We start from the raw sequence: 25890 nt of genomic DNA, 5'->3' as shown, positions 1-25890 counted from the left end.
AGCTGACACTAAACTTCAAAACCTTCCCATTATATGTGTGTAGGCATCAATGCTCAGAAACGGAGCTTGCAAGGATGTATGACTTGCTGTAGGACATATATTGGCCTTTCTTAACTGTAAAATGCTGTAATTAATGCTTGAAATGTCAGTAAGACAATGGTAGAGTAGTTCCCTTCACAAATACACTCCCACGCCTCTTTTCAAGTGAAGCAAACTGGCGATTGAATAAAATGTACCGAGAAAACTGAGCAGCAGTGTGCACCCCGCTGGGCTGATCTGCTGTGGGAAGCAATTAGTTCTGTAAAATGAAGGCTGTGCATTCAGTGCAAGTCACAGCGCAAGCTTGTGTGAGATTATAAAGTTGCTCCTGAAATTATTGATGTGAACTTGTAAACTGTCTCCTGGATTAGTTGAATTAGTATAAATGCAGTACTGTTGAGTTAAAAAAAAAAGAAACACACAAAAAAAGCCAAACCCAAAAAACAAAAAGCGAAACACCTTAGGCTCTTCTCTTCTAGCTTCAATAAATCCAGCCTCTGTCTATGATACCTACCAAGAAAATAACTTCTTTCAGGGATTTGGGTTGGTGAGAGAGAACCATTATGCCCATTTTGTTATTTTCTCCTCAAATGCTTTCCTCTTCTGAACACTTAGGACACAAGACTTGGGTCATTTAGGAAGATTGTGTAAACCACTCAGTTTCACCACTTAACCCCTCAGACACAAGATAGAATTATTAGCCAATTCTTCAGCATTTTGATCTTGCAGATGGTACAGTTAAGCTGTCATTCATGCAGGAGCATCGACTGCCATCTTGAAGCCGTGATCTGACCTTCCCTCCCAGGCTGAGCAGCAAGAAGAAGTGCAAGCAGAGTGAGCAGAGTGAGTTATGGATGCAGTGCTCATGTTTGGATTTGAAGGGCAAATCTGACTTGGCAACAGATCTAGGTCATCCTGGCAGGATTGGTTGCTCCTTGGCAAGAACCCTCCGTTTTATTGTGTCTCCCGTGCATAAATGGCAGATATTTGAGGATGTGTTCCAAACTGAATTACTGACGTAGTGATACTTTGTCTGAGAAGGACCTGGCACTCCTTAGTCTATATTGTCACCTGCTGTCCCAGGCAGCAGATAGGAACCCTTTCAGGAGAATTATCACATTTCTCCTTAAAAAAATACCTGTGTTATTATCCCTTCAGGTTCTCTCTGCTCTGTCTTACTCAGTGAGAAAGCTTTCTCCATCTCCAGACTTTACTTGTGACTGCTTAATGCATCTTTGTTCTTCTGCTGGAGTTGTTCATTAATTAAAATCAGCTTTTCTTTCCTCTTGAGGCACCTTTTCAGGTCTTTTGGGGAGGATGTAGATGTGTTTATGGCTAGAACAAGCTTAGCGTTGAATGGTCTTCTTGGCCTATATTTTTCAGGCAAAAAGCAGGTTGGTTTGTTCATACCTCTTTTTTCCCAAGGTCAGATGTCTGTATCCTACAGACACTGGTCCAGGCAGATACAGAAGCATTTGCTGAGCTCTGAGCTGGCTGGCAGCAAAGCAGCAATGAGCTGATGTGAAAGCCAGAGCCTTTTAAAATAGGTCTCACAGCACCCCTGATCCTTTTAAATATTGTGTGGGTAGGCTGAATTTAGGGCTGTGTGCACCTAGCAGGTAGGAGCACATTAAACAGCACTCTAGTGTTTGAGTCAGCCCTCCTTGAATGTGAATTATTGGAACGTACCCTGCTCTTCTCCTGGCCCCGGCCAGCACACTGTACAATGGCATCAGTACTTCCCACTCTGCTGAAATCTTTACTCGCTGCCTCCCAGGGCTGTGCTTGCTATTTTCATGTTTGCAGTTCATAGCCTTTCTGCACTTGATGAATACACCCGAAGTGCTTCCTTCTTATTTCATCTCCAGCAGCCGAGGAAGGGAATAAATCAGCTCACAGAGAGCTCTGTGAAACCACGTCTGGGATGTGTTAAGTACCGAGTTGTCTCACTTGAGGCCAGGCAGGATGTCTCTCCGCCGAGCTGCCTTGTGCCACCGAGAGCCTCTGCAGAAGGATGTGCTCGCTCAGCAGAGTCCCGGTGCCATGCCTCGCTCTCTTTCCAGTTGCTGCCTCACAGCATCCTCTGCTAATCAAACACAAAAGCCTGGTGAACTGCACATGAAAAGCAGTGTCCCTGACCCAAGCAGTGACAGCTTCTGATGGCCTCTCCGCCCTGCACTCCCCAAAGGACTCTTTTCCCTGAATCTCCTGCTGAGTCGTGTCCCAGACAGACAGTGCTTAACTCCTCCTTGGCTCTTTCACCTTTGCAGAGAGAGCTCCCATCCTCTGGGCAAGGGCCTCCACTCGGGTACATTGTCACAGCTCCTCTAAACTGAAGAGGGTTTGTACTAGATGGAAATTGAGCCCTGAGTTTTGGATGCAAATCAGCTGCACAGGTTTGCAAGGAGGGTAGGGAAAACAACACCCTGCTAATTGGTGTGGAAAATAAGAGATTCTGAGGGTAAAAGAGATCCTGGTCTCATGGTGACTCTTCCCCTCCCTTTGCTCCCGAATTTATTTGTGGTGCACTGAGTGCAGCAGATGCTGCTATACGCTTGTTCAAGAGTCACATTTCAGTTTGTCCACTCTGCAATGTTCACATCGTGTTTGGTTTCCAATTTCCTTTGCTGTAATTGGAAAAATGACACCTTCAGGAGATGGAGCGTTGTGTATCTGACTTCTGACGCTGGAGAAAAGTTTTCCCTGATGCCAGGAGATCAGTAGATGTGTTGGTTTGCAGCTTCCTTGCTGTGTTGTGTACCTTGAGCTACGGTTGTGTGGCATCAAAGCGTTTTGGAAATGTGATTCTCCTCACGTTCCGTTCCAGACAGGTTTCTTGTGCAAGATTCCATCTGAATGATTTTTTTTAAATGCTGCAGCACCTCTGGGCTGCACAAATGTATCATAGAAACGTTAATCTCTTTCTGATGCTGTTGGCTCCAGTAGATGTAGTTTTGCAGCATGGAATCTTTAACAGGCTTGTTCTCTCTTGCTATAATGCTGGACTCAGTTTAAGTTTACATGATAGCAGAAAAGATGCTTTCTGGAAAGTACACTGCTCTGTAACTGCTGTAATTCAGTGCATCAGACTGAGGTCTGGCTCGTGCCCTTAGGTCAGATCCTTTCAGAAATCCACTGACTTATACTCCTTATTTATATTTCAGCTGGTGAAATTAGAAAGTATTAATAAGCTAATTAGATTACTAAGTTTTCTTCTGTTTGTGCTTTCTGTATTGATTTTTAAGTGTCAATGACTTATTTTTTCCTACTTTGAAATTTTTCAGTACACAGAATGCTCTGTTTCATTTTTACTTCCCAAAAATCTGCTTTTTCATCTTTTATGTGATTATCTCAGTGAGAGAAGTTTCTAATCCTACAGGTTTAAAAGCAAAGGAGTGTGAAGAAATTTCAGTCATTTTACTGGATCTATAAAACTACTATAAGCATATCTATTTATAATTAATCCCGTAATAATCATATGTGTAACATGCTGGTTTTATAAATAGACATGATACCTTGAAAAGGAATCCATCAAACAGGCTTTGAAGGTAGAGACTTGAGACTGCAATGCCAAATCCAGTATTAGGAACATGCTTGATTTCCACAGAATGCTTTAATCCAATTATTAGTTTCTTTGAGGGCTCACCACGTGGAGTGCTGCACAGTAAGTAGTCTATAAAATAGATATAGATTTTAAAGGAGATTAATTCCATGTTAAGGGAATATTTTGTAACCATGTCCATCCCTTCAGTGAAGCAATCGATCCTTCTTTTCAAAGACTGCTAAATCCTGTGAAAGGTAAAATTAATTGTCCAAGTGAGAATTATTCATTACCATTTTTTAATTTGTCCAGGTTCAGAAAGCAAGAATCTAGTCTGTACTCAGGTAGGAATTTGCATTGTATATGAAAAACCAGACGAGTGCAGAGTTTTATTTTCATTTTTCAAGTCATGCCTGTCTTATCAGACGCCCGTGTGGGAGGTTTGAGACTTCATCCCTTATTTCTCATAACGTGGTGTCTGCTTCCATGTCCTTGTGATCTCCATGGTGGAAGCTGTAGCAGAAGTGATATGGTTTTATCTGGGCAGGGAGGATGCAGAGAGCTCTTTTGGCTCTGTCCACCACAAAGCAGTTTCTAGGAGAGGAATGCTTTGGAATCCAAAGGATAGGACAGAGCTTGAGTGTCCTTGTGATCAAAGGCTTCTTCCCGGTGAGAGTGTGTGGTTGGACAGGAGCTGGCATGGGAGCCTTGGAAAGAGGATGTTCCTCCTTCCAGCTGCAAACCCCGTGGTGCATCCACCCCCGTAGCCATCCCGAGCACCGGGGCCTCACATACTTGCAATTAAATTGTGTAGCCCTCTGAACACCAGCTGCTAATCCAGAGGCAGCTATGGCTTAAGGGATTAGAAAGGAGATTTAGGAGTGACTTGTGTGGCCACAGTGCTGGTTTGGAGCTTAGTCAGATTCCACAGAAATTAGAGGAGCGTTGGAGTTCGTAGGGTGAGTTCAATTCTTCTGCTCTGGTGGGGAAAGCATGAAAGGTCTGGTATCAGGGTTCGTTCCAAGGTTTCTGTCAGGCAAATGCCGAGAATCCTTTGCACAAAACCAAGGAAGAGTCAACGTCGAATTCACATCTTCAGAAAGAAGCATGTTATGTGGAATTGCCTCAAACTGCTTCAGTGGTGTTCGTCCAGTTGTAAAAGTACAGGCCAGATGAGTCAGCTTTAGGCTTTAAAACTCTCCAGAAAGCTGGAAGGTGTTCTGATCTGGGGTTTCAGATAAGCTTATCTCTACAGGGGGTAGGAGGGATGTGCTACCAAATTTGAGTCAGGAAGAAAACAGGTTATGCACATCCTGGGGGGTTTGTGCATTTCTCCTCTTCATCTGACTGCCAGTTTGTTAAATGTTAGTCACCTGCTGCAGGATAAACATCAACGTGTTTTCTGTTCTAATATGTGACCTTTGAAACATTCAGTGGTTTTGATTCAGGATATGCTCATTATCCCTTGTCTTCCCAAGTTAGGTTGAAAATGCAGAAAACTAATTAGAGAAGAGATCAATAATGTCAGAATCTCACTCTAGTAGCATACATCATAAAATATCGGCTGCCTAAATCACTGTGGGTGGTGGTTTGCTGGGAGACAGAGAAAGTGAGAAGGGAGGATTGCTGCTGAAAATGCGTAAGAAAAAGAGAGACACAAAATCCAGGGGTTTTTTTGATTATTTTTTTTGTAATTTTATGCTGCAAGATTTGTTGAGGCTCAAACCTGGGCTTGTATTGAGAGGGTGAGTAGTAGAGAAATGAATTATGAGGGTAGTGAAACATTTTCTGCTCCCTGAGACGTTACATCTTATGAGCTGAGACCCCTCAAGAATGGGTTTTCCTATGATTTGTAAGAGACTGGGGATTCCAGCCTATGAAAATGGTGGATAATTATGAAAAGAAAAGGTCATTTATGTGTGGTATTAGATTACCAACAGTCATTCTGGCATCCTGCTGTAAGTTGCTCTGAGCTGGTGGACTGGTTGTTGAATTTACTGTGCTCTTCTATTTCTTCTCTGCAAAGTAAGAATGAGGATGTATCCTTTCTCCGTGTTTACTGGTACCTGCCCACAGAATCACATAAACTGAGCCTTGCTCTGTAGCTGTTTACTGATTAATGCAGTAGGAAATCAATCTGAAACTTCTCGATGCCACCATATAGAAATGATAACATTGTCCTCCTGCGATGTGTAGCTGAGAGGATCATCACTGGCAATTACACTCTGCATTGTATGTGAAAATGCCAAGCTCCCGGGGGGGGGGGGGTGCGGGGTTATTGAGTTATTGTACTGTAAATAAAAGGCCAAGCACTGATTACTGGTATTTGCATACTAATAACCAGGGTTTCTGGTTGGAATGAACAGAAATGTATCCACCCATGGGTGATTTTACTGGTCATGCATACAGTTTACAAATTGCAATCTTTAGACTGTAAATATAAGTAAGAATCTGATGAATTCCATCGGTACTTTTAGAATGACAGTGGACTTCTTGCTTCTAGATGTGTCTGTGTAACCATACTGGCTCCAGTAGAATAATGCGGCTGCAGCAAGAGGCAGAATCCTTTCCCTACCTTTGTCTCTGTGCCTCCAGCCAGCAAATGTACTCGCAGTCTGAGTTTTACCCTGATCAGCTGGAAATCTTAAGGAACAGCTGCACAAATCCGGGCAAATACTGAAGTGAAGTAGTGCAAAAGCAAGCTTTGGTGAAAATGTTTTGCACAGCTTCTCTTCCAGCTTGATGAGTTTTTACTCTTGTTGCAGCTGCTCTGTCTCGGGAGCAGTTGTGCTGTTTGAATGCCTGTGTGCGCGTGTGTGGGTGCATGCGGGTGTCTGTGTCGGTGGGAGGAGGCTGGGCCCAGCAGACCCAGGTGAGTTCTCTTTTTCAGTATTGTGATTTTCGTCACAGCATTAGAAAGAAGCCATGGTTCTGTGTCAGAGCCCAGAAATTAAAAATATAACATGAAATTTGCACGTTACGTGCTGCAAGAACTTCCTCCAAACTCATTTAAACATCAGAAGAGAGAAAAATAAGCTGACAAGGTGGAAGTTGTGGAAACTGGAAGGATCTACTAGGAGAAGGGTGTCCCTGCACCCAGTCTGGGCCACTTTTCCCCTTTTGCTCTTGATTGGTTTTGAGGCTGGGACACCAGCCTGAGTAGAACAGTTAGCGTGACTCATAGCTATTCCTGCATTTTGAATAATCAGTAGTAATTATTGTTATTAATAAGAGGTAAACCAGATTTGCTTTACTATGCAGTGTTCGTTATACCAACTGGCAACCATAAGAAAACAGGATTGTTTTGTAATGCTAGACTGCAAGCAGTGTGGGGACTGAGTGCTCAAGACCCTTCTGTACTGGTACCGCAAAAACCCGAACAATAAAAGCTGTGTCAGTGTACCAGAAGAGCCAAATGCTTTTACAGTATCAGCCAAAAATTCTGTCGTGGCATCAGGTGCTTCAGGGCCTTCCCGGTGAGCGGAGAGGGTGTGAATCGGCACGGAAGCGGTCGGCAGTGCTCTGTGATACAGAGTGCAGAGAGCCTGCTGGCATCGCTCGGGGGGGGATGCACGTGGGGTGCAAAGCAGAGACTGAGAGATGCTGCTCGTGCCCTCTCCAAACAATCATTCTTGGTGGTCCTTGTAAATCAGTGCCATTTCCCTTAAATTACGCTGCCTGCAATACAAGAACAACTTTTCTCCAATACAGCTGTTCATAGATTAAATTCATTTTATCCCTGTAGTTGCTTTGTGTTCGGAATATCCTTTCCATTGAAGTGTTATTTCTTGTGGCTGAACGGCATTGCACTGGTGATAAATTAGTTTGGGAAGTCCTTGTATGTGTTTGGTTTTGTATCTTGCTGTGTCACGATTGAATTGGCAGTTGTGAAGTCTGTCAACCGCTTCCTGTGGCGGGGAACTAACGTAATAATGTGTTTGCAGGGTCAGGCTGTTGCTCAGCTCTGCTCGACTGTTCCCAACGTTACGGTTTTTGGAACAGCTTCATCTTTCAAACACGAAGCAATCAAAGACTCGGTAACTCACCTGTTTGACAGAAATGCAGACTATGTTCAAGAAGTAAAAAGGTAATCTTTTATTTTCTTGAATAAGGGCTGTGTGGTATCTGGCAGAATGCTGCGAATGACTCTGAGCTGACTATTTATGGGAAGAGATGGTGTTTGTGTGTTTGGGAATTCTACTTAGATATTCCATCTGTCCATTACAAGGGACAAGGTAGCAAGCGTCTTGCTCTTTCTGTAGAGGCAACACAAGCTTTGTTATTCCATATTCATACTTCGACATCTTGCCAGCAAAGTAAACTCAGTGGAAGAGTATCAAGACTATTATGTCCATATGTAGCAGCTCACTGCCATGCACTAAGACATTTTCAGTGGATCTGTAAGTTGTCCAGGTTTTGGAGTTCTCTGAGGTGTTTCCATCTGCCTGGGTTCTTATCCTCTGCCAGGGACTGATATCAGAGCACATGATGTCTGCTTTAATTCCAGATCCTGAGATTTTGTTTGTTTGCATTTAGATTGGAATCATCCTGTTGCCTTTTGAAGTCATGGTGTGTGTTTCTATTTACATGCTTTCCAATACTTTGTTTTCCAGTTTGTCTGGGTTTAGATACCGATGTTGATTCAGGTGGCAAAACTTTAGAATTTATAAGAAAATCTTACAAAAAAACGTCCCTTTGTTTTTAGTTGTCAGACAGACAAGGATAGCGTTTACCTTTCATCTCGTATCTGTCAAAACACGGGATGATGTGGCTGGGTGTGAACCACAACATTTCTCCCAGGGCACCCGGAGGCAGTGCAGCAGGGAGGCTCCTCAGAGACGTGCTGAGCCTGGGAAGCTCTCCTCAAACAAGGGTTCCCAGCCCCCAGAGTGGGCCTGTGGTACAGAGCAGGCTGTTGTGTGAGCTGCTACCAATCCAGGCTGGTGGCTGCAAGGAGAGGGGTGTCTTCCTGCTGTTTCTGAAACACTCCACAGGCTTAAGAGGACATCTGAAATGGTACATCACAAAGGACATTTTATATCAAAGGAAGATTCTTCCATATGGGAAGTTTCACCAAAAAGACAGGCCTTGTCCAACAGATGACACCCTGCCATTGTCTTACAGCTCAGAGGAATCGCAGCGCGTCTCTTCAGCCCTTTGACGGCCTTTCCCTTGGGGATGTCTTGCTGCCCCTGGAAAACTGCTGTGGGGAGGTGAAGACTGGAATCCAGCAATCCCCACTTTACTGACATTATTCAGCAAGAAAGAACTCTTGAAAACACTAATCAGAGTTCAGCACCAACTTATTTCCTAACTATGGGCAGGGACAGCAGCCAATATAGTCTAAGTGGGTGTGTGATATGGGAATAGATACAACAGAAACCAATGCTTAAAAAAAAGGATTGAAGCCCGTTTAACTCTGATAACTTTGTGATCACGGGTAACATTGACTGCTTCTGGCCTTCATCGGGATAGTTCTTTTGAGGATAGTTCCCTGAATCTGTGTAACAGACTGTAGCTGCTGAAATAAAAGGGAGACCTGGTCATGAAGGGATGGAGTTTTGCTCTGTTAAAGTCGGTTTTGGTGATCCTGCATTTTCACTTACTTTTTCACCTCTCAATAGACCAATGCAGCAGAGAACCAGATACAAAAGGTAAAGTGTAGGTGTGACAAACTACTTGTTGATTCTTGGCCACAAGAAATGGCCTCAAATTGTGCCAGGGGAGGTTTAGATTGGATATTAGGAAAAAAGTTATAACTGACAGAGTGATGAAGCCCTGGCAGTGGCTGCCCAGGGCAGTGGTGGAGTCTCCAACCCTGGAGGGGTTCAAAAGGCATGTAGATGTGGTGCTCAGGGCCATGGTTTAGCAGGCACAGTGGGGTTGAGCTGGAGGTTGGACTGGATGAGCTTAGAGGTCTTTTCGAACCTCAGTAATTCTATGATTCTTTCCTTGTATCAAAGTGTGTAGTATTAGCAGACTTCGTAGTCCTAATTAAAAGTCAGAATTAGCACCCTGCAAGCATAGTGATACCCTGACTCGTTGCTCAGATTTGTGTAGTTTCCCTTTGCACTGAAATAAAAAAATGTTAAAAAGTACAGTGCTGATTCTGAGAATACTGTAAAGGCAAACTGGATTTCTCTGCTGCCTTTTGGAAGAGGCAGAGGAGTGCACAGCATTGCTGTTTGCTTTGCTGGCAGGGGAGCCACCAGAAGCTGTTCGGTTGGAAGATCATCATTCATTTACAGGGAGAGCTCATACAGCAGCCTGAATATAAACTGTCTGTTACCCCACATATGCAGCGGTACCAATAAGTGAAGCTGCCCAATTTTGCTGCTGTCTGTAACCAGGTTGTGAGGAAACAGAAAGATGCGTTCCAAGCCATGAAGCTTCATCTCTGTCCTGCTTTCTGATTGCAGTGGTGCCTCTGCAGAGGGCACAGGCCTCCGGAGCCAATGGATACTCTTAGGTGTTATCAACTGCCCCTTAAACCGTCGGCAGCCTCCAGCTTGCAGATTTCTCCTTGGGTCTGCACCAGTTATTTGCATACTTGTTAACTGTATTTATTGAGAATTTACTGCTGCTTGGGCTGGTTTCTTGGTCGATATGTGGGAGATCAGATTCAGATCAAACTGGTGACAGGATTTTGCAGGCTGCTGTTTTGTCAGAAAAAAAGAACTAAATCGAAGCGTTCAGATTCATGCTTTTTCTTCAGCATCACGTTGACATTGTGTTCACAAAGGTCTTTAATGGAAAATTATAAATATGCAAACTATTTATTGAAACAGTATAAATACTTACTGATTTCTGTAATATGGCCTGATTGAGTCCTTTGGGCTGGGTTTGTAGCTCTTGGTGACTTCTCCTCATGCTTGATTTAACTCCTTGCTGACATCTAATTGATACAAAGTCTGATACAGAAGACTTTAAATGATGTCATTGTGAAGTTATTTAATCTGAGAAGAAGTGGGATAAGAGTATATTTCCTTAAGAATTCAGAAAAAGAACATAAGAAGACGCAAATAACAAACATGTCCTTTTTCTCTATGACATTCGTTGACATTCTCTAGCATTCTCATTCACTCAGATTTTTGTGTCTGTCAGCTGTGTTTTGATAATATAATATTACTGAAAGCCCTCTGAGAGGGGGAACAAGAGCGTTTCTCTCTCTTCTAAGCCTGAAAAGGGTGGGTTGGGCAGCCCAACATCTTCACGTTCCAGCACTGAATGAGTTAGAGCTGCCTTTTGATGAAGAGAAGGCTTTCATGTAGTCAAAGCCTCAGCCTTAGAGTCCTTTCTGCCGTACCTGGAAAATGTTAGGAGTACATGAACAATCAGCCTGTGTTGTGCTCACTGGTGGGTCCTGTCGCAAAGTGAGATTTCTTTCTTGCCTTTCAGAATCTCAGCAGATGGAGTTGATATTGTTTTGGACTGCCTGTGTGGAGAAAATACTGGGAAAGGCCTCAGTCTCCTCAAACCACTTGGGACATACATTTTATATGGTGAGTAGAAAAAGCCAAGTATATATTTAAAAACTAAAGCTTTGCAAAACTTAAAATCATCCGTGCCACTTCTGGAAGCGGAGGGCACCGTGTTGTACTTTCTGAGTTTGACCATTTTCAGTCGAGGATTTTAGTGAAGCCGAACAGAGACTGAGTGATTGAGGAACAACAAGAAATAAAAAGCACCTCCTAAAATAACGTAAAAAAAATCCCAAACTGAAACTGCACATCTGTTTCAGATTGTTAAATGTTATTGAGTGATACAGGAGAAGTGCAGGAGAAAGCTTGGATCCCTCCTCTCCACTGCATAGGAATCACAGTGCGGCCAAGGAAGCTGTAATGTAGTTCTTGTGGGAGGACAGCTGGGAGAAAGATGTGAGGAAGAATACTGTTGTTATTTGACATGACTTTGAGGTATTCAAGCTCAGGCTTCTGTTCAGAGATTTCCATTCATGTACATGGACTGCTCCACACCCCAAGTAAATACATCTTTCCTGTGGCTCTGCCTGTTGCAAATTGTGTGTAGATAAAGCAGTCCAGGCTTCTGTGGGAGGGCAGTGACAGGGACTGTTAACCTTTTGGAATGAAGAATTGCAGTGGAAGGTGCAGTGGCACCAGGGATAAGCACACCTGCCTCCTTGGGCTTTCATCTAGCTCACAGGGTGGCAGTAACGAAGATGGTGTCACTCGAATTTCTGCTTGGACTGCACGAGCAAGCCTGGTTGCTTGTTTGTAGCGTAGTTGCTGCCAACGAGTTGTTGTTCTGTTTGTTAACAGGCTGTGTGCACAGTGCTCACACTCGTGGTGGTCAGACAAACGTACCTTTACAGATACAGGGAATGGATACCTGTGTTGTGATCCCTGCTGAATAACGGCGTGTCCGAGACAGCCGGCATTTCACTGCGGAGGGAAGAGAGCACCTGTAAAAGAGCTTTGGTGTCAATAGACCTGGTAGCGCTTACCTGTCTCTGAGTCTAGAAGGTTTGATAGATTGCTTTGGTCACCTCAGAGTGCCTGTAAACGTGCAGGGCTCTGTCACCTTGGCCTCTTTGTTATTTATTCCCAAAGAATAAGGATGTCTGCTAATCCCTTTTAAAGCTGGGGAGAATTTTTCTTCTTAAGTATGAATCAATGCAATTATTGTACACACAGTAAATGCCGTGCTCATCAGCATGTATAAAGCTGTGTGTGACTGTACCATCTCTTACAGGTTCGTCTAACATGGTTACAGGGGAGACAAAAAGCTTCTTCAGTTTTGCAAAATCCGTAAGTGTCCCAGTGCTGTGATGCTGCTCTGCCCTCTCACTGCAGTCTTTCCTGTACCATTCTTGTCTTTGTCATTCCTATTTATCTTTACTGAGTTTTTACTTCTGATGTTTCTAAGAGAGCATTTTTCTGACTGCACTGAGGCCTGATGTGTTTTTCTACACAGGAACGGGATCTGTGTGCAGTACACATTTAAATGGTTGACTGTCAAGCAAGTATCTCTCATATGGCTAAGATTGAAGTTAGACCACATCGTTTATTTACTTAGGGCAGAATATCACATCCATGGATATGGATAACTCCTATGTGGAAACACTGTCAGGACAGCATGGTGAATTAAAGGAGATCTTAAAGGAGATGTATCTCCTAAGATGGGCTTGTGTCCAGTCATTTCCAGCTTTTCATGAGTTAATTCCACACAGAAATGCGTTTTTCAGTCCTCCTCATTCATTTCAAATGACATCAAAGAGACAATGATGTTGTGTTTGTTTCCCAGCTGATGATGTCAACAAATCAAAAATCCAAACAGTAAATGCTTTTCTTCAGCTTACAACAAAATCTGATAAGAAATCCATGAGATCGAAACAGGGACACATACATCAAATAAACTGCTAGTGAGAAAGGAGTTAACTGGGAATGAAAGTGATTCCTTCAGACAAGGAAAAGAGGGAGAAATCTTGACTGAAGATCACTCATATGATCTTTCTGCCAAGAGCTCGTTTGCAGCTTCCAGGACACCCCTTTCTCCCGAGAAAGGAGCTTCAGAAGTCTCTGTTTAGTTGAGAAGATAAGTCAAAGACTGCACCAAGAACCTATTTGTTGCTTCCCAAATTATCTTGATGGCTGTAGTGGCAAGACCTTCATTAATTTCATGCCTTTTTGAAGTAAAATAAGATAATCTTTACTATGCAGCTTTTTTTACTGCTAATACAAACATATCCAGATGCTTGCAAGTTGTAGGGGAGGTTGGCCCCATGAAATAAATTCCAACTGAAATGTTTTTCAGATAGTGCTGGTATTTATTGACTGAGTAAATATGAATAAATTGAATTTAATTTCAAAAGACGCCATCAAATGTTGCATAGAAGTATAACTAGCTTTTTGTAATTATACTGTAAAATTAACTCATAAAACTTGTATGGAAATTTTAATTAAAAATTGACTCATTCATATAAAACTTGCTAGAAAGTGGGATCTTGGTCTCAGGGATGCTCTTGGGCTAAATGAGATAACATAGTTTCAGAAGATGGTATGAGGCTTGCTCAAATATCACAAACATAATAACGGGTGTAAAGTAAATGGAAGCTGATAAGCAGTGCATGATTTCCATGTTTTGGGAAGAAGAGTGATAGCCAAGCCTTGCTTGTGAACGTTTGGGAGACTTATGTGGCTCTCCTGGGATAACAGTGGAGGAGCAGGAGTCAGGAGGGAGGTCCAGTTCCTGAGGGAGTGGGAGGAAGAAGGGACACCCAGTTCCTTAGCTCCAGACCCCTGTCCTAGAACTGGGGCCATTCGCTGTTCTCCTGACACCCCTTTCTCGACTGCCACACAACTGTGTTTTATTTCTGCAGGTCAGTCAGCTCTGTACATTTTTGCCTCTTCCTTAAATCAGATCCCCACTGGGGATTTGCGTCAACTGGCTGTTGTGTCAGATCTGATGGATGAGTCGTGCGTCACATCTGCCCAGACATTTTTCTGGTGAACTTCTCTGTACTTCTCTTGAGAAGTGTTTTTCCAACCCTGCTGTTTTTTTATTCCTTTCCAGTGGTGGCAGGTTGAGAAAGTAAACCCTATCAAGCTGTACGAGGAGAACAAAGTCATTGCTGGATTTTCTCTGTTGAATCTACTCTTCAAACAGAACCGAGGCGGCCTGATCAAGAGTGTGATGGACAAACTTCTCAGTCTATATAACAGTAAGAAGATCAAGCCTGTGGTTGATTCATTGTGGGCTCTGGAAGAGGTAGGAGCAAAATTTCTTTCCCCATTTTAAAATTTCTGAAATGAGTGGTGTAAAATGGAAATGGGGTCAGACTTAGGGTTTTAATATGGTTTTTTAAAATTTAATTATTAAATAAGCTTCTGAAGGATTTTTTAAAACTTTAAAGTGGCACAAGTCTCTAGATAGACATCCTGAAATTTCTTAGTTCCTGTATATACGTCCTTTTCTTGTGTTGGTGAAAAAGAAAAGGGTAATTAAAATCGCAACAATAGCTTCAAAAATCTTGATTGAGGCCTGCACATGAAAAATAGCACATGGTAGGCTGATCTTAATAGTCAGTATAATGGAATTTGTTGGGAGACTTCTGTTTTATAACATTTCATCTAGCTTTTGGCAGTAACATGCACCATCCCCACTGGTAGATTGTGAAATGTGTAAATACATCTGTTAAAAAGCACAGTCTAGAAAACTACAGCTCATTTATCACGACTGCTCACTCTCCGTGAGCTATCTGGTGATGTACTGAGGAGATGGCTGGCTGGGATCTCCGAGGATGTAACAGTGCTGGAGGTGCCCTTCATCGATTGTGAAGTTTTACTGAGATGTTACTCCTTCAGGGCATTGTCATTTGGGACATATTGATGGGTATAAAAATAACTTTGGGCAGAGTCTCGATGTGATAGATAGCAAAATGTGTCACAGCTGGGGACTGAACAGCACCAGAGTGAGTTCATTCTGTTTTAGGAGGTTTCCTGTTCCAACTGCACGGCTCTAACATCTCCCCACTTCAGAGCCTGACGTTTGATTGCTTTTCATTTCCTGTCAAGTAAGCCTGATTTTCTCCAAATGTCCACTTTCTTTAGACCATCCTCAGCAATTTTCATTAGAGACTAAGCCATTATGACCATTTTTTCCCATTGATGTCTCACCATTGCAGTCTTAGAAGAGGATAAGTTAAATCTACAGTATTGTTCCCCTTTGCTGCTTAAGTCTGGTTGCCGAAGGACCACTTATAGTATCACTGAATCATAAAGGCTGGAAAAGACCTCAGTCCAACCCCACCGTGCCTACTGAACCATGTCCCAAAGTGCCAGGTTTACATATTTTTTTTACCCCTCCAGCGATGGAGAACTCCACCACTGCCTTGGGCAGACTCTGCCAGTGCTTCACCACTCTTTCGGTAAAGAAATTTTCCCTAATAATCCAATCTAAACCTCCCTTGGTGCAAGTTGAGGGCATCTCGTCTTGTCCTATCACTTGTTACCTGGAAGATGACACTAACAGCCACCTCAATACAACCTGCTTTCAGGGAACTGCAGAGAGCAAGGAGGTCTCTCCTCAGCCTCCTTTTCTCCAGGCTAAACAGTCACAGTTCCGTTAGCCACTCCCCATAACCCCTGTGCTCTAGCCGCTTCTCCAGCTCTGTTGCCCTTCTCTGGACATGCTCCAGCAACTCAAAATTGAACCCAAGATTTGAGGTGTGGCCTCCTCACCAGTGCCGAGTACAAGGAGACGATCCCTCCCTACTCCTGCCAGCCAACCCGTGGCTGATCCAAGCCAGGACACTGTTGGCCTTCGTGGCCACCTGGGCCACTGCTGGCTCACGTTCAGCTGCTGCTGATCAGCACCCCCAGGTCCTTTTCTGCCAGGCGGCTTTCCAGACACTCTTCTCTAAGCCTGGAGAACTACATGGGGTTGTTGTGGCACAGGTGCAGGACATGGCACTTGGCCTTATTGAACTCCATCCCATTGGCCTCAGCCCATGGATCCAGGCTGTCCAGATCCCTCTGCAGAGACTTCCTGCCCTCCAGCAGATCAGCACTCCCACCCAACTTGGTGTCATCTGCAAATTGACTGAGGGAGCACTCAATCTCCTTGTCCAGATCATGGATAAAGATATTAAACAGAACTGGCCCCAACGCGGAGACCAGGAACACCACTTGTGACCAGCTGCCAGCAGGATTTAGCTCTGTTCACCACAACTTTCTGGGCCCAGCTCTCCAGCCAATTTGTTACCCAGTGAAGAGAACACCCCTCTCACAGCCTGTGAAAGCAGCCAGAGAAAGGATTTGTGGCTGTTCTAGTAGGTCTCCATGAACCACGTCAAAAAAACCTAAACATTTCCTTGCTCAAAAAGCCTGGTATAGTTCTTTGAACAGCATCTATTTCTTAATGCTTTCTGCAGGAGTGCACGGTTTGAATCAAAAAGGCTATACTGATTAGAGAGCATTGTAATTGCTACAAGGCTTTGCATTTTAAAGTGTTTCAAGAGACAGTATTACAGGGTTTAGAGAAAGTTATTAGATCCCCATTTGTCTGTCATGTCGTAGAACATGGTAAGTGATGTCTGGCAGCAGTGGTCAGCAGTCGTTGTACAGGCTTGGCTCGGTGCAATCCCTGTGGTGCAGTGGGGGTTCTCTGGGTGTCGGTGACATCCTTCTAATTAGGATATAGTCCTTGCCTGTGTTTGGATTCCTCTGGGTTTGAGCCTCCAAAGGCCATGGAAGTCAGTGGAAGGATTTGTGGTTTCACTGGCCTTTTGTAGGATGATTTCTCTTCAGTACAGTCTGCTGAAATGAATCCACCAACTGACTGAAGAAAAAGTGGGACGGAATTCATTCTGGATGGAAACTTAGAAGTGACTTTGTTTCCTTCAGTGCATCAGATTATTGCTGACAGAAGGGAGATCAGGATCTAGGCTACTGACTGTTGTTGCGGAACAAAACTATTTGTATTGCCATGTTATCTCTTGGTGTTGGCTTGGGAAGGGTACTTTTTATCTCGAATTTACATCAACAAATACTCCTAAAGTTAAGTCTGATCTCAAGCAGGCCATCGGAGCCACACTATGCTGTTAGCACAAGAGGGGTTTAACTGAGACGGTAAGAAAATCTGTAGATATTTTAAAATGGAAGTGTAACTGTGGAATTACTCATCATGCGATGAGCAAAGCCATGTGATAAATTAGCTGCTGTTGAGAAGTCTTGCTATTTTTCAGCTATTTCTTTATGCGTTTGCGTATTTATAAGATGAGATAATTTGTAGATGGTACATGCTTAAAATACTGTTCTGTAGTAAAAAGCTGATTGTCTGGTAAGATTGCGTTTCATTACAAACAGTAGAGTTTAAAGCAGAATTAGTATTCAGTGAGTATGTGAGCTTTGTAGTTGTTTCTTGATTAGCAACTCCTTATCTAATCCTTAATTTGCAGTTACTCGCTCCTCTTTGTTCCGATTAATGTGTAGTGTCCATTTATGCATTAGTGTTCTCCTGAGGGTCTGTAAGGCTTTGGCTTTACACAGACAATTCTAGATTATTAAGCAGAATGAAAAGTGAAGGTTCTCAAAAAATCCTGTGTGTTGACTAAAATCATACATATTACACTTTAAAATTCTATTTTCTTCAGCTTTTTATAACTGGTAAAGAAAATCCATTCTCCGGGTAGATGGATTATTGACATGGAAGCTGTGAGGCCCTTCTTCAGGTGATTTACAGCCGTTAAAATTAGCACTGCTAGCATGTAAAACAAAACTCGCGCATTCTTGCTTGTGCACTACTGGCCAGGAAGGCCACAGTGCAAAATATGTTCCCGGCCATCAGAATACGGGCAGGCACCTTTCCCTTGTGCTGGCTGCCTGTTCAGCGAGGAGTCCCGATGAGTTAGGAAGCTTTCAGAGCGAGGGTGTTTTGGCCCATATGGGTGGCCACTGAGATTATGGAGTAAACATCTTGGCTGCATTCCTGGTTTGCGTAGCAAAGGGTTTGTTGCGTTCTTGTCTCTCACCTGATTTAAGGGAGTGGACTGTTAGGATGTCAAAGACCTGTACTGCCTTAGGGGCAGGGAGAATGATGACGGTACTAAAACCTGGGGAAGAGAGCAGCTGCTTACTGGTGAAAAGCATGAGGATAATATTGTACTCGTACAAGATGAGGCTGGTACCTTAGAGTGGGCACTGAGCATCACCTCGTATCTCTGGGTTCTAGTGATGATGTGGTCATGTCTTTAGCAACCCCATCCTTAGCAAACAGTGGTACAACTGTAGCCCAGTCGCAGAAATCGTAGAATAGTTTAGGACAAAAGGACCTTAAAGATCATCCAGTTCCACCCTCTGCCATGGGCAGGGACACCTCCCACTGGCTGAGGCTGCCCAAGGCCCTATCCAACCTGGCCTTGAACACCTCCAGGGATGGGGCAGCCACAATTTCTCTGGGCAACCTGTGCCAGGGCCTTCCCACTCTCATCGTGAAGAAATTCCTCCTTATGTCTAGCCTAAATCTCCCCCTCTCCAGTTTATATCCATTGTCCCTAGTCCTGTCACTACAAGCCATTGTAAAAAGTCCCTCTGTAGCCCCTTCAGGCACTGGAAGGTCGCTTCTAATAATGCTGTGGCACTAAGCTGTGGTTGAAATCCATGAAATCAAGGAAATTCGGCTATGGACCAAGCCCTGCGGATCTGGATATGAACCTCCGAGGACTCCCGTGACTGTGTTTCGTGCTCAGTGCGTAGGTGTTTCTGACTGGAAAGAGCCCTGCACCTCAGTTAAGTTTATGAGGATCACTGCACGCTATTTTTGGCTGAGTACTTATGAGAGATGTTGCAGATCTAGCTGTAAATACAACTTTTACATAAGTGAGATTCCCTTGTCTCAAAACTAGAGCTTTTCTCTAGAATAAACTGCTAAGGAAAAATCCAGCTCTGTTTAAGAACCTAAAGGAGTGCAGTGCAACCGATCACATTAGAGCTCCATCATAGCATACCTGCTGTTTCTATAATTCCCTTTAAAAGAAACATGTTCTCATACCTTGCTGTTCTCCACACTTTCTGCTCCCTGCGTAGCTCTCGGTGCGATTAGCATGCAAAGAAAAGCAGTAGAAACTTTGTGTCTGAGCACACAGCCTTAGCGAGTCCCAGGGCAGTGATGAGAATGGGACAAAGGAACGCTTTCTGTGCAGAATTCATAGCGTGTTTGGGGGAGGGCAGAGCCATCACAATCTATTTTAGCACCGCTTTGTGGCTTCAGAGGATTCAGGTGCTGTAAACCTTTTATTTTCCCTCTGAACTCATCCTCTCATATAAATGACTATCTGGGTGCAGGCTTGTACATATCAGCGGTGTGAGGGTTATTCGGAGCAGGGGATGGGAAATCTCAGACCCACAGTAGCAAAATGACAGTGCAGCCCCTGAAGCAGAGATTAATTTCATCAAAAGCCATTCATGCCTTTCGCTGATCGCAGCTTTAGGGCAAAGAGCATTTCCTGTATCACTGTAGTCAGACAGAGGAAAATTGGCCCATCAGTTACATCTAACATAGCCAGAGGGCAGCCAGGTGATACCAGCGTGGTCTGGTGCTTTGCTGTCAATACTGAATGCCATCTGGTGTCAATTTTTTTGTTAAGTGACAGTATAATAATGGCATGCACAGGTTTTTCACCACCAGCTTACACACAGTTACAGGCCAAAATAGCTTCCAGATTTTGGGAAGAGTAAAGGGAAAGCTGTTCCACTTAGAATTTACTTTGCTAACACTTGATGTAATGAACACAGCTTCTAAATGAGTTAGGATTGAGCCAGGAGGAAGGGGACTTTTAGGAAGAATTTTTCCCCCTGTGCTTTTCTGAACTAAGTGAAACTTCAAATAAATTAGGTATTATATGCTGACAGGAATAAACCATACCTTGAAAGTACTGGAGATTAATTAGCTATTGCAGGTTTTTGCCCTCTAAAATATTATGCATACTTGGTTATGGGAACGTCATTGCTCTTACGTAAATGAAGTTTCCACTAAATGCCTGTGTCATTTCATTTACGTTTCTTCCCCATTCAATGCTGTTTAATAGGAATTCATATGACTTTATAATTCATTCTGCCCTTAATACCTGTACAGTAAGTGATGGTTCACCCCAGTGTTCTCTTTGGCTTCACACACTGTTGATGGTAGTTTAACATGAGGGTGATTTTATTAAGAGTGAGATAGAAAGAAGCGAGATGATGTACATGGGCACTGTGGCTCTGTAATAAGGCCTCGGATACATGACATCAGCTATGATTGCCGCGAAAAGAGGTTGGGTAAATGAGCTGGTTTAGGAAACTCAGACTTCACTTGTTCAGCCTGTTAAGTACGTCAGCAGAAGCCAGTTGTTTTCAATTACTGTATATTCATAATCACTGCATGAAACTCAGGCTACATAATTGGAATTTACCTAAACAAGTAATTTATTTCAGCTGTACTTTCTTTTATTTTTATTTCCTTACAGCTTCTGAAATTTAGCTTGCTTTGTCTAGCCTGCCAGTTGAATACCTGTGAGTTAAAATGCTTTTGCCATCCATAGTCTTTAGAACGTTCTTTTGTCCACACTGTAATACTCATTTAATAGATAAATAACCAAAGCAACAATGTCTATCCTTTCTTGCCTGATGCCATGCAGTGCGTTAGTAAATCATGTAGTTAGATCATGGATCAGCCTGGAAAACACTAATTCCCAGTTCTGGTTGTTAACAACCAAGGCTCCGGGCTGTGTCTCAGCATCTCTCGCCCTGTGGCATCCCCTGTGTTTGTTGGGGGCTCCCATCTCCGGGCAGGGTGTGTCCTGCCGCCTGTCAGCAAGTTGCTTCATCTCAGAGGAGCCGGATCCTAGTGTTTTGGGATGAAGTGCCAGACATGGGAAAGTGTTTTGGCAATATTTGTGATGAACATTGATGCTGTGTTCAAAATGTTGCTGTTGCAGAGGTTAGAAGCTGGCTTGTGTGAGATGAAGCCTCTCTCAATTAACATAAACACAGCCTGCAGCTACAGCACTTTTCTAATCTACTTAGCAAGCACTCTGCAAAGAATTAATTAGTTATGGAGACACGCAGGCTGAAAGTACTTTTCTAGAAGGCCTGAGAGAGTGGAAGCGGTAAGTGCAGCGATGAGTCATGGTGCGTGTTTGGGGGTCACTTCTGTGTGCCCCTGTGTGCCAGGGAGATAAGGGCATCCGATAGCTGCCGGCCCAAGGAAACAGCGTGTCGGCTCCGTTCCTGGTGGGTGGCGTCAGGGCCGGGGGAAGCGGGCAGGAAAATAATATAGGAAGCATTGATAGGTTCCACTCAATCACGTGTGCACTGCTAAAGACAAACTAGTCACATGCTTCCAGTTCATTAAATTAGCAACAGGAGATCGTATGTGGGAAAAGCTCGTCTGTCATTGATTAGAAAAAAAATAAGAACAAACCTGTTCCATGGAGCAAGCAGCTGAAGTGCTCTGAAGAAGTGGTGTTTCCCAGCAGTCTGCTCACTGAAACATATCGGCTGGCTTTTCAGGAATAACTTGGCGCACACTCCTTAGGTATGGAACTGATCTGGGGATGCTGTGCCTGTGGAGAAGACAACGGTTAGTCTGGCTGGGGAAAGCTTTACCAGAGCTGAGGAGGTAGCTTCAGACATCAAGAGAGCCTTTACAAACACTGACGTGTGTGCTTAACTCCAGGAGACAGAGAGTATTTAATTTCTGTTCATCTTGAATGTTTAAGGGGTCTGGTTTAGACTTCATTTCATGTCATAGAAATTAAGGTGTTCTCAAGAGTCAGGAAAACAGTTGCATGGAGTCATTTCCGTATGCAAAAACAATTTCTAGACTCTTCATCAATTATTAGACAGCAAAAGCTACTCGATTTTATATCCGTGATCCAAACATGCTTCAGTTCCTTTTCATTCCTTTTCGTTTTTACCTGACAGTGCAATGAAATATCTGCCTGCCTTCTCCCAGTCCTGCAGGCAGGTAGATTCAATATGTGCCAGCACATTACAGCCACTGCAGTAATTGTAAGTGGATTCTAACAGAAAGTTTCCTTTATCTTGATTCCACAGAGTTGGTTGTACTACCAGCTGGCAAGGAATTCTAAAGGTTTGGAACAGTTGAGTGTTTTCTGTCACTCAGAGAACTATTGATTGGATGTGTTATAAATGAACAACAGTAGATAAATAGCAGGTGCTAAGGGGAAAATGTGAGAAACTGCGTTTTCAAAGACACATTTAGATGCTGTTTCATTCTTGTGCTCTGTGGTATTCATGTGTGTAGTTCAAGCCACAGAGCCTGTGAATGGAACCCAGGATTTTCCCTGTGTCAGAAAAATTCCGCTCATGCTCTGTTGTTAATTAGTTGACTGGTTTGTAAAGAAAGCTCTTGGCTGTTCAAGGTAGCTGGCGGGGACTGCTAATGTGAGAAATTCCCTCCTCTCTCAGGGTATCGGGAAGGAGAAAGCTGAGGTTTGTGTTGACATTTCCTAGCAATTGTTTTCATTGTGTCAGAAGCTTTTTTTTCAGTTCAGATTTGAAAAGACTTGTTTTCCCAGGATTTTAAAAAGCTGAGATAGAAGTAATGAAGTCTCCTTGGTGATGCTGAGAGAGCAGAGAGATGTCATCTGTGTACGTCTGGCGCAATACAGGATACAAATAATTCAGATTCGTAGGGTCATAGAACGGTTTGTGTTGCAAGGCACACAGGTCATCTAGATCCAACCCTTGCAGTGACCAGGGTCATTGCCAGGATCTCCTGCCTTTGAAACTTCCCCATTTTCAGACTGGAAAGAGATCCCTGATCATTTTGGAAGAGGTTTTTGCCTCTGATTTGCAAAAAAAAACTGACTAGTTATTTAATTCATGAGTCTAATACTTCATTAATCAGTGAATACCTAGAAGGCCATCTAAGGAGTCACTGAAAAGGATCAAAAGGGAGTGGGAGGAGAGAATAAGGAAAATCTCTGTGTGTTTAAATGCAGTAGGTCTGTTTTGTCTAGAAGATGCTGCATTGGCAGCATTGGTCCCTGTGGCATCTCTGGTGACTGACAGTGAGTGGAAAGGTTAGTGGAGCAGAAGGGAATGAGACTGCAAAGTTACTGTGGTGAGAAACAACAGTAGATACTCTGCCTTTGGCATTTCTGCTGTGCTCTAGCTCACATTTCTCTGCTTTGGGGGTTTTTGGGTGCTTGACTTATGAAGGGATAATGTGGGCATAAGCTTCTGGCTATTGCAGAAGGATGTGTAGTTGTCACTAGACACAGAGCTCTGGTCAATGACATTAATTGAGCTTTTTTGGCTTTAGAAAATGCCTTTCTAAAATAAACGCTACAGCTTTTCTGCTGGGATCTGCTTATCAGCGTATCTGTGTAACAATAGCCAAAGGGAAGGCACATCATTAGTTCCCTCAGCAGAACCTTGCAGGTCTCTCAGCTGCTGCTGGTAGAATTTGTGGAATCTCATGAGCAGTAGCACAGAATTGGTCTCCTGGGTTGTTGTTTTCAATGTTTGATTTCCATACTAACAGTGTAATTGGGTTACTGGATTCTTTATTGCAAAGACAGCACAAGTTTTGTGTTCCGTTTCATGCAACTTTGTCAGTATCATAAACCAAAGGAATTATTACTGACTTACCTACCAGACCTGTGGATGAGATAATTCTGTAGTTTTATGTAGATAATCCTCTACCTGTTGACCAGAAGATCCATTGCTGGTATTGATTGTTGAATATGAAACTTCATGAGTCAACGTATTCTAGTGTTTGAGTCCTGCCTTACACACCTCGAGATTCATTACTGGCTCATCACAACACAGACCAATTCCTTACCCTGGAGAGCAGGAGACTCAATATCCCAGTCTGTGGCAACCAGCATCTTCCAGGCTGTGTGTAAAGCCCTGGTTGTGCCAGGAGACTTGTGCGGCCCTTGCAGGCTGTGGAAGTTGGTCATGGGCATGTACGCAGCAGCAGCAGCACGTTCGATGTACAACTCTGTCCTGGTGCCACCTGATGTTCTGATCTAGATGTTTCTGTAGTATCCAACATTTCCTGTCATGTGATTTTTAAAGTCTTAAAGCTTTGAGATTTTAAAACATTTTACAGCATAATACATACTATGATTAAAGTCTCCTTCCCTAAGTGCAGGGGGAACTGTAGTTGGCAGCAAGTTTGCTTTTCTGGTTTACATAATGTTACCCTCATCAAAATGCAACGGTTGTATCCAAAATAACACTTTATTTTAGTGCATAACAATCATTAATCAAGATAAATGTTCTCACCTAATGAAAACGGTTCATATATCCTTTTAAATCGTGTTAAACATAAGTGTGTTTTAAAAGCAAAATTACTCTTGGGCGTAAAGACATCTCTTACCATAATATAATCCAAATTTAATGTGGTAATTGAGAGTTTTATATGGTATTGCAGCTTAGTAATGATATTATTGCTTATTACAGATAAAGATATGAATTAACAGCGAGGCAGCAAAGCAGACATACTGTCCATACTAAAAATTTCCTATCTATATCAGCCTGCTGTGAATAGTGAACACACAGGTATTTGGTAGGCAAATCTGAATGTTACACTCACTGACTTAGAGAAAAAATATCCTGAGAGGAAGCAATGTAATTTAACATTTTCAAATGAGCAGCTGATTTTCTACTGTTTTGATATTACTGAATGTTAGTTTGAATATCAAAGTTCAGGCTATGAAAGTGGTATTAACGTGCACGCATCTGAAAATGCAAGCCGTATTTTCTTTTATATGCTATGGTAATGTCCAGGGTAAAATATGTTAAAGATCTTAAACCTTCCTGAGGGAAAAGAGCACAACCTTTGAATTCTTCAGCAGAAGGAACACAATGGTCTGTCTTTTCCTTCAGTTTGTATCTTCTTCTTTCAGTGTTCTTCTCAGATTTCCTACCATTAAGCCTACACTACCCTAGAGCTGCAAAGTGTCTGTTAATAAAGCTGGTGCCTCTTCTCCTGATTCCTTGTAGCCAGTAGATACGCTGTTTGCTTTTTCTGGTGCATCTACGCATGCAAGTTTAATTGAATTAGATTAGAAACTGTCTCAGCTGAATCAGTGACGTTCTATCACATGAACACTTCTGCTTTGGCCCCTGCTACCAATTACACAGCAATTTGATTTCAGTCAATAAAGTGTAATGCTCAGCTGAATGAGGATTCACGTACGAGCATTAAATTTCTTGTAAACTAAATCAATTTTTATAGCAATCACGTTGTTACAACTTATTTGGAGTTAAGATCTTTAATATAGGCTTAGAATGAGGCATTTTTAAGACTGCCAGGAGAAATAGTAAGTAATAAAGGAAATAGGATGGCAAAATATATTGGAAAACTGTCAGCTAGTGAACAAGATCAATTCAAATACCTTTCATCCAACCTAAATGAAAGATTTCAATCTGACTGAAAACTGAGGTAGCTCCAACTGAGCATGAATAGTGTTCTCTAACATTGCAAGTGTAATTATTACAATTTAATGTATCAGTGGTTTTGGTTTTGTTTAAGTATAATTCTAATGAAGTTATGGAGTGGCACCCAATGGTAGGATCTGACTTGCAGAGGTTCTTGAATATTCGAAAAATATGATGATGACTCATGAACAATTAGATTAGAAGCCCTCGTGGTACTACTTTCTGAAACACAAATCTAAGGTGAAATATTTTTTCATTTGGATCTTTAGAGACATTTGGGATTTACCTCAGTGAGTTTCAAGAATTCATATAATTTGTTTACTGATTAGGGATAGATTTTATTGGAGGGAATTCATTGTTATGAAAGAGCACAGAGGTTTTTTTCAAAGACAC

General features: G+C 42.8%; 2 protein-coding genes across 2 annotated transcripts in view; both read left to right on the top strand.

Moving 5' to 3' along the window:
- CLEC3A (C-type lectin domain family 3 member A) overlaps nt 1-25890 on the top strand; it is a 244155-nt gene that overhangs the window by 176130 nt on the left and 42135 nt on the right. The gene's annotated exons all lie outside the window — the stretch shown is intronic.
- VAT1L (vesicle amine transport 1 like) overlaps nt 1-25890 on the top strand; it is a 61324-nt gene that overhangs the window by 14368 nt on the left and 21066 nt on the right. The window contains exons 4-7 of the mRNA XM_069868334.1: nt 7525-7667; nt 10979-11082; nt 12293-12348; nt 14114-14308. Of these exons, the coding sequence (XP_069724435.1) occupies nt 7525-7667; nt 10979-11082; nt 12293-12348; nt 14114-14308 (498 nt within the window). The remainder of the gene's footprint in view (nt 1-7524; nt 7668-10978; nt 11083-12292; nt 12349-14113; nt 14309-25890) is intronic.

This window comes from Phaenicophaeus curvirostris, chromosome 14 (genome assembly GCF_032191515.1).
Source record: "Phaenicophaeus curvirostris isolate KB17595 chromosome 14, BPBGC_Pcur_1.0, whole genome shotgun sequence".
In the NCBI taxonomy this organism is placed as follows: Eukaryota; Metazoa; Chordata; class Aves; order Cuculiformes; family Cuculidae; genus Phaenicophaeus; species Phaenicophaeus curvirostris.
Note: the sequence above shows the minus strand (reverse complement) of the source record. Positions and strands in the feature narration are given on the sequence as shown.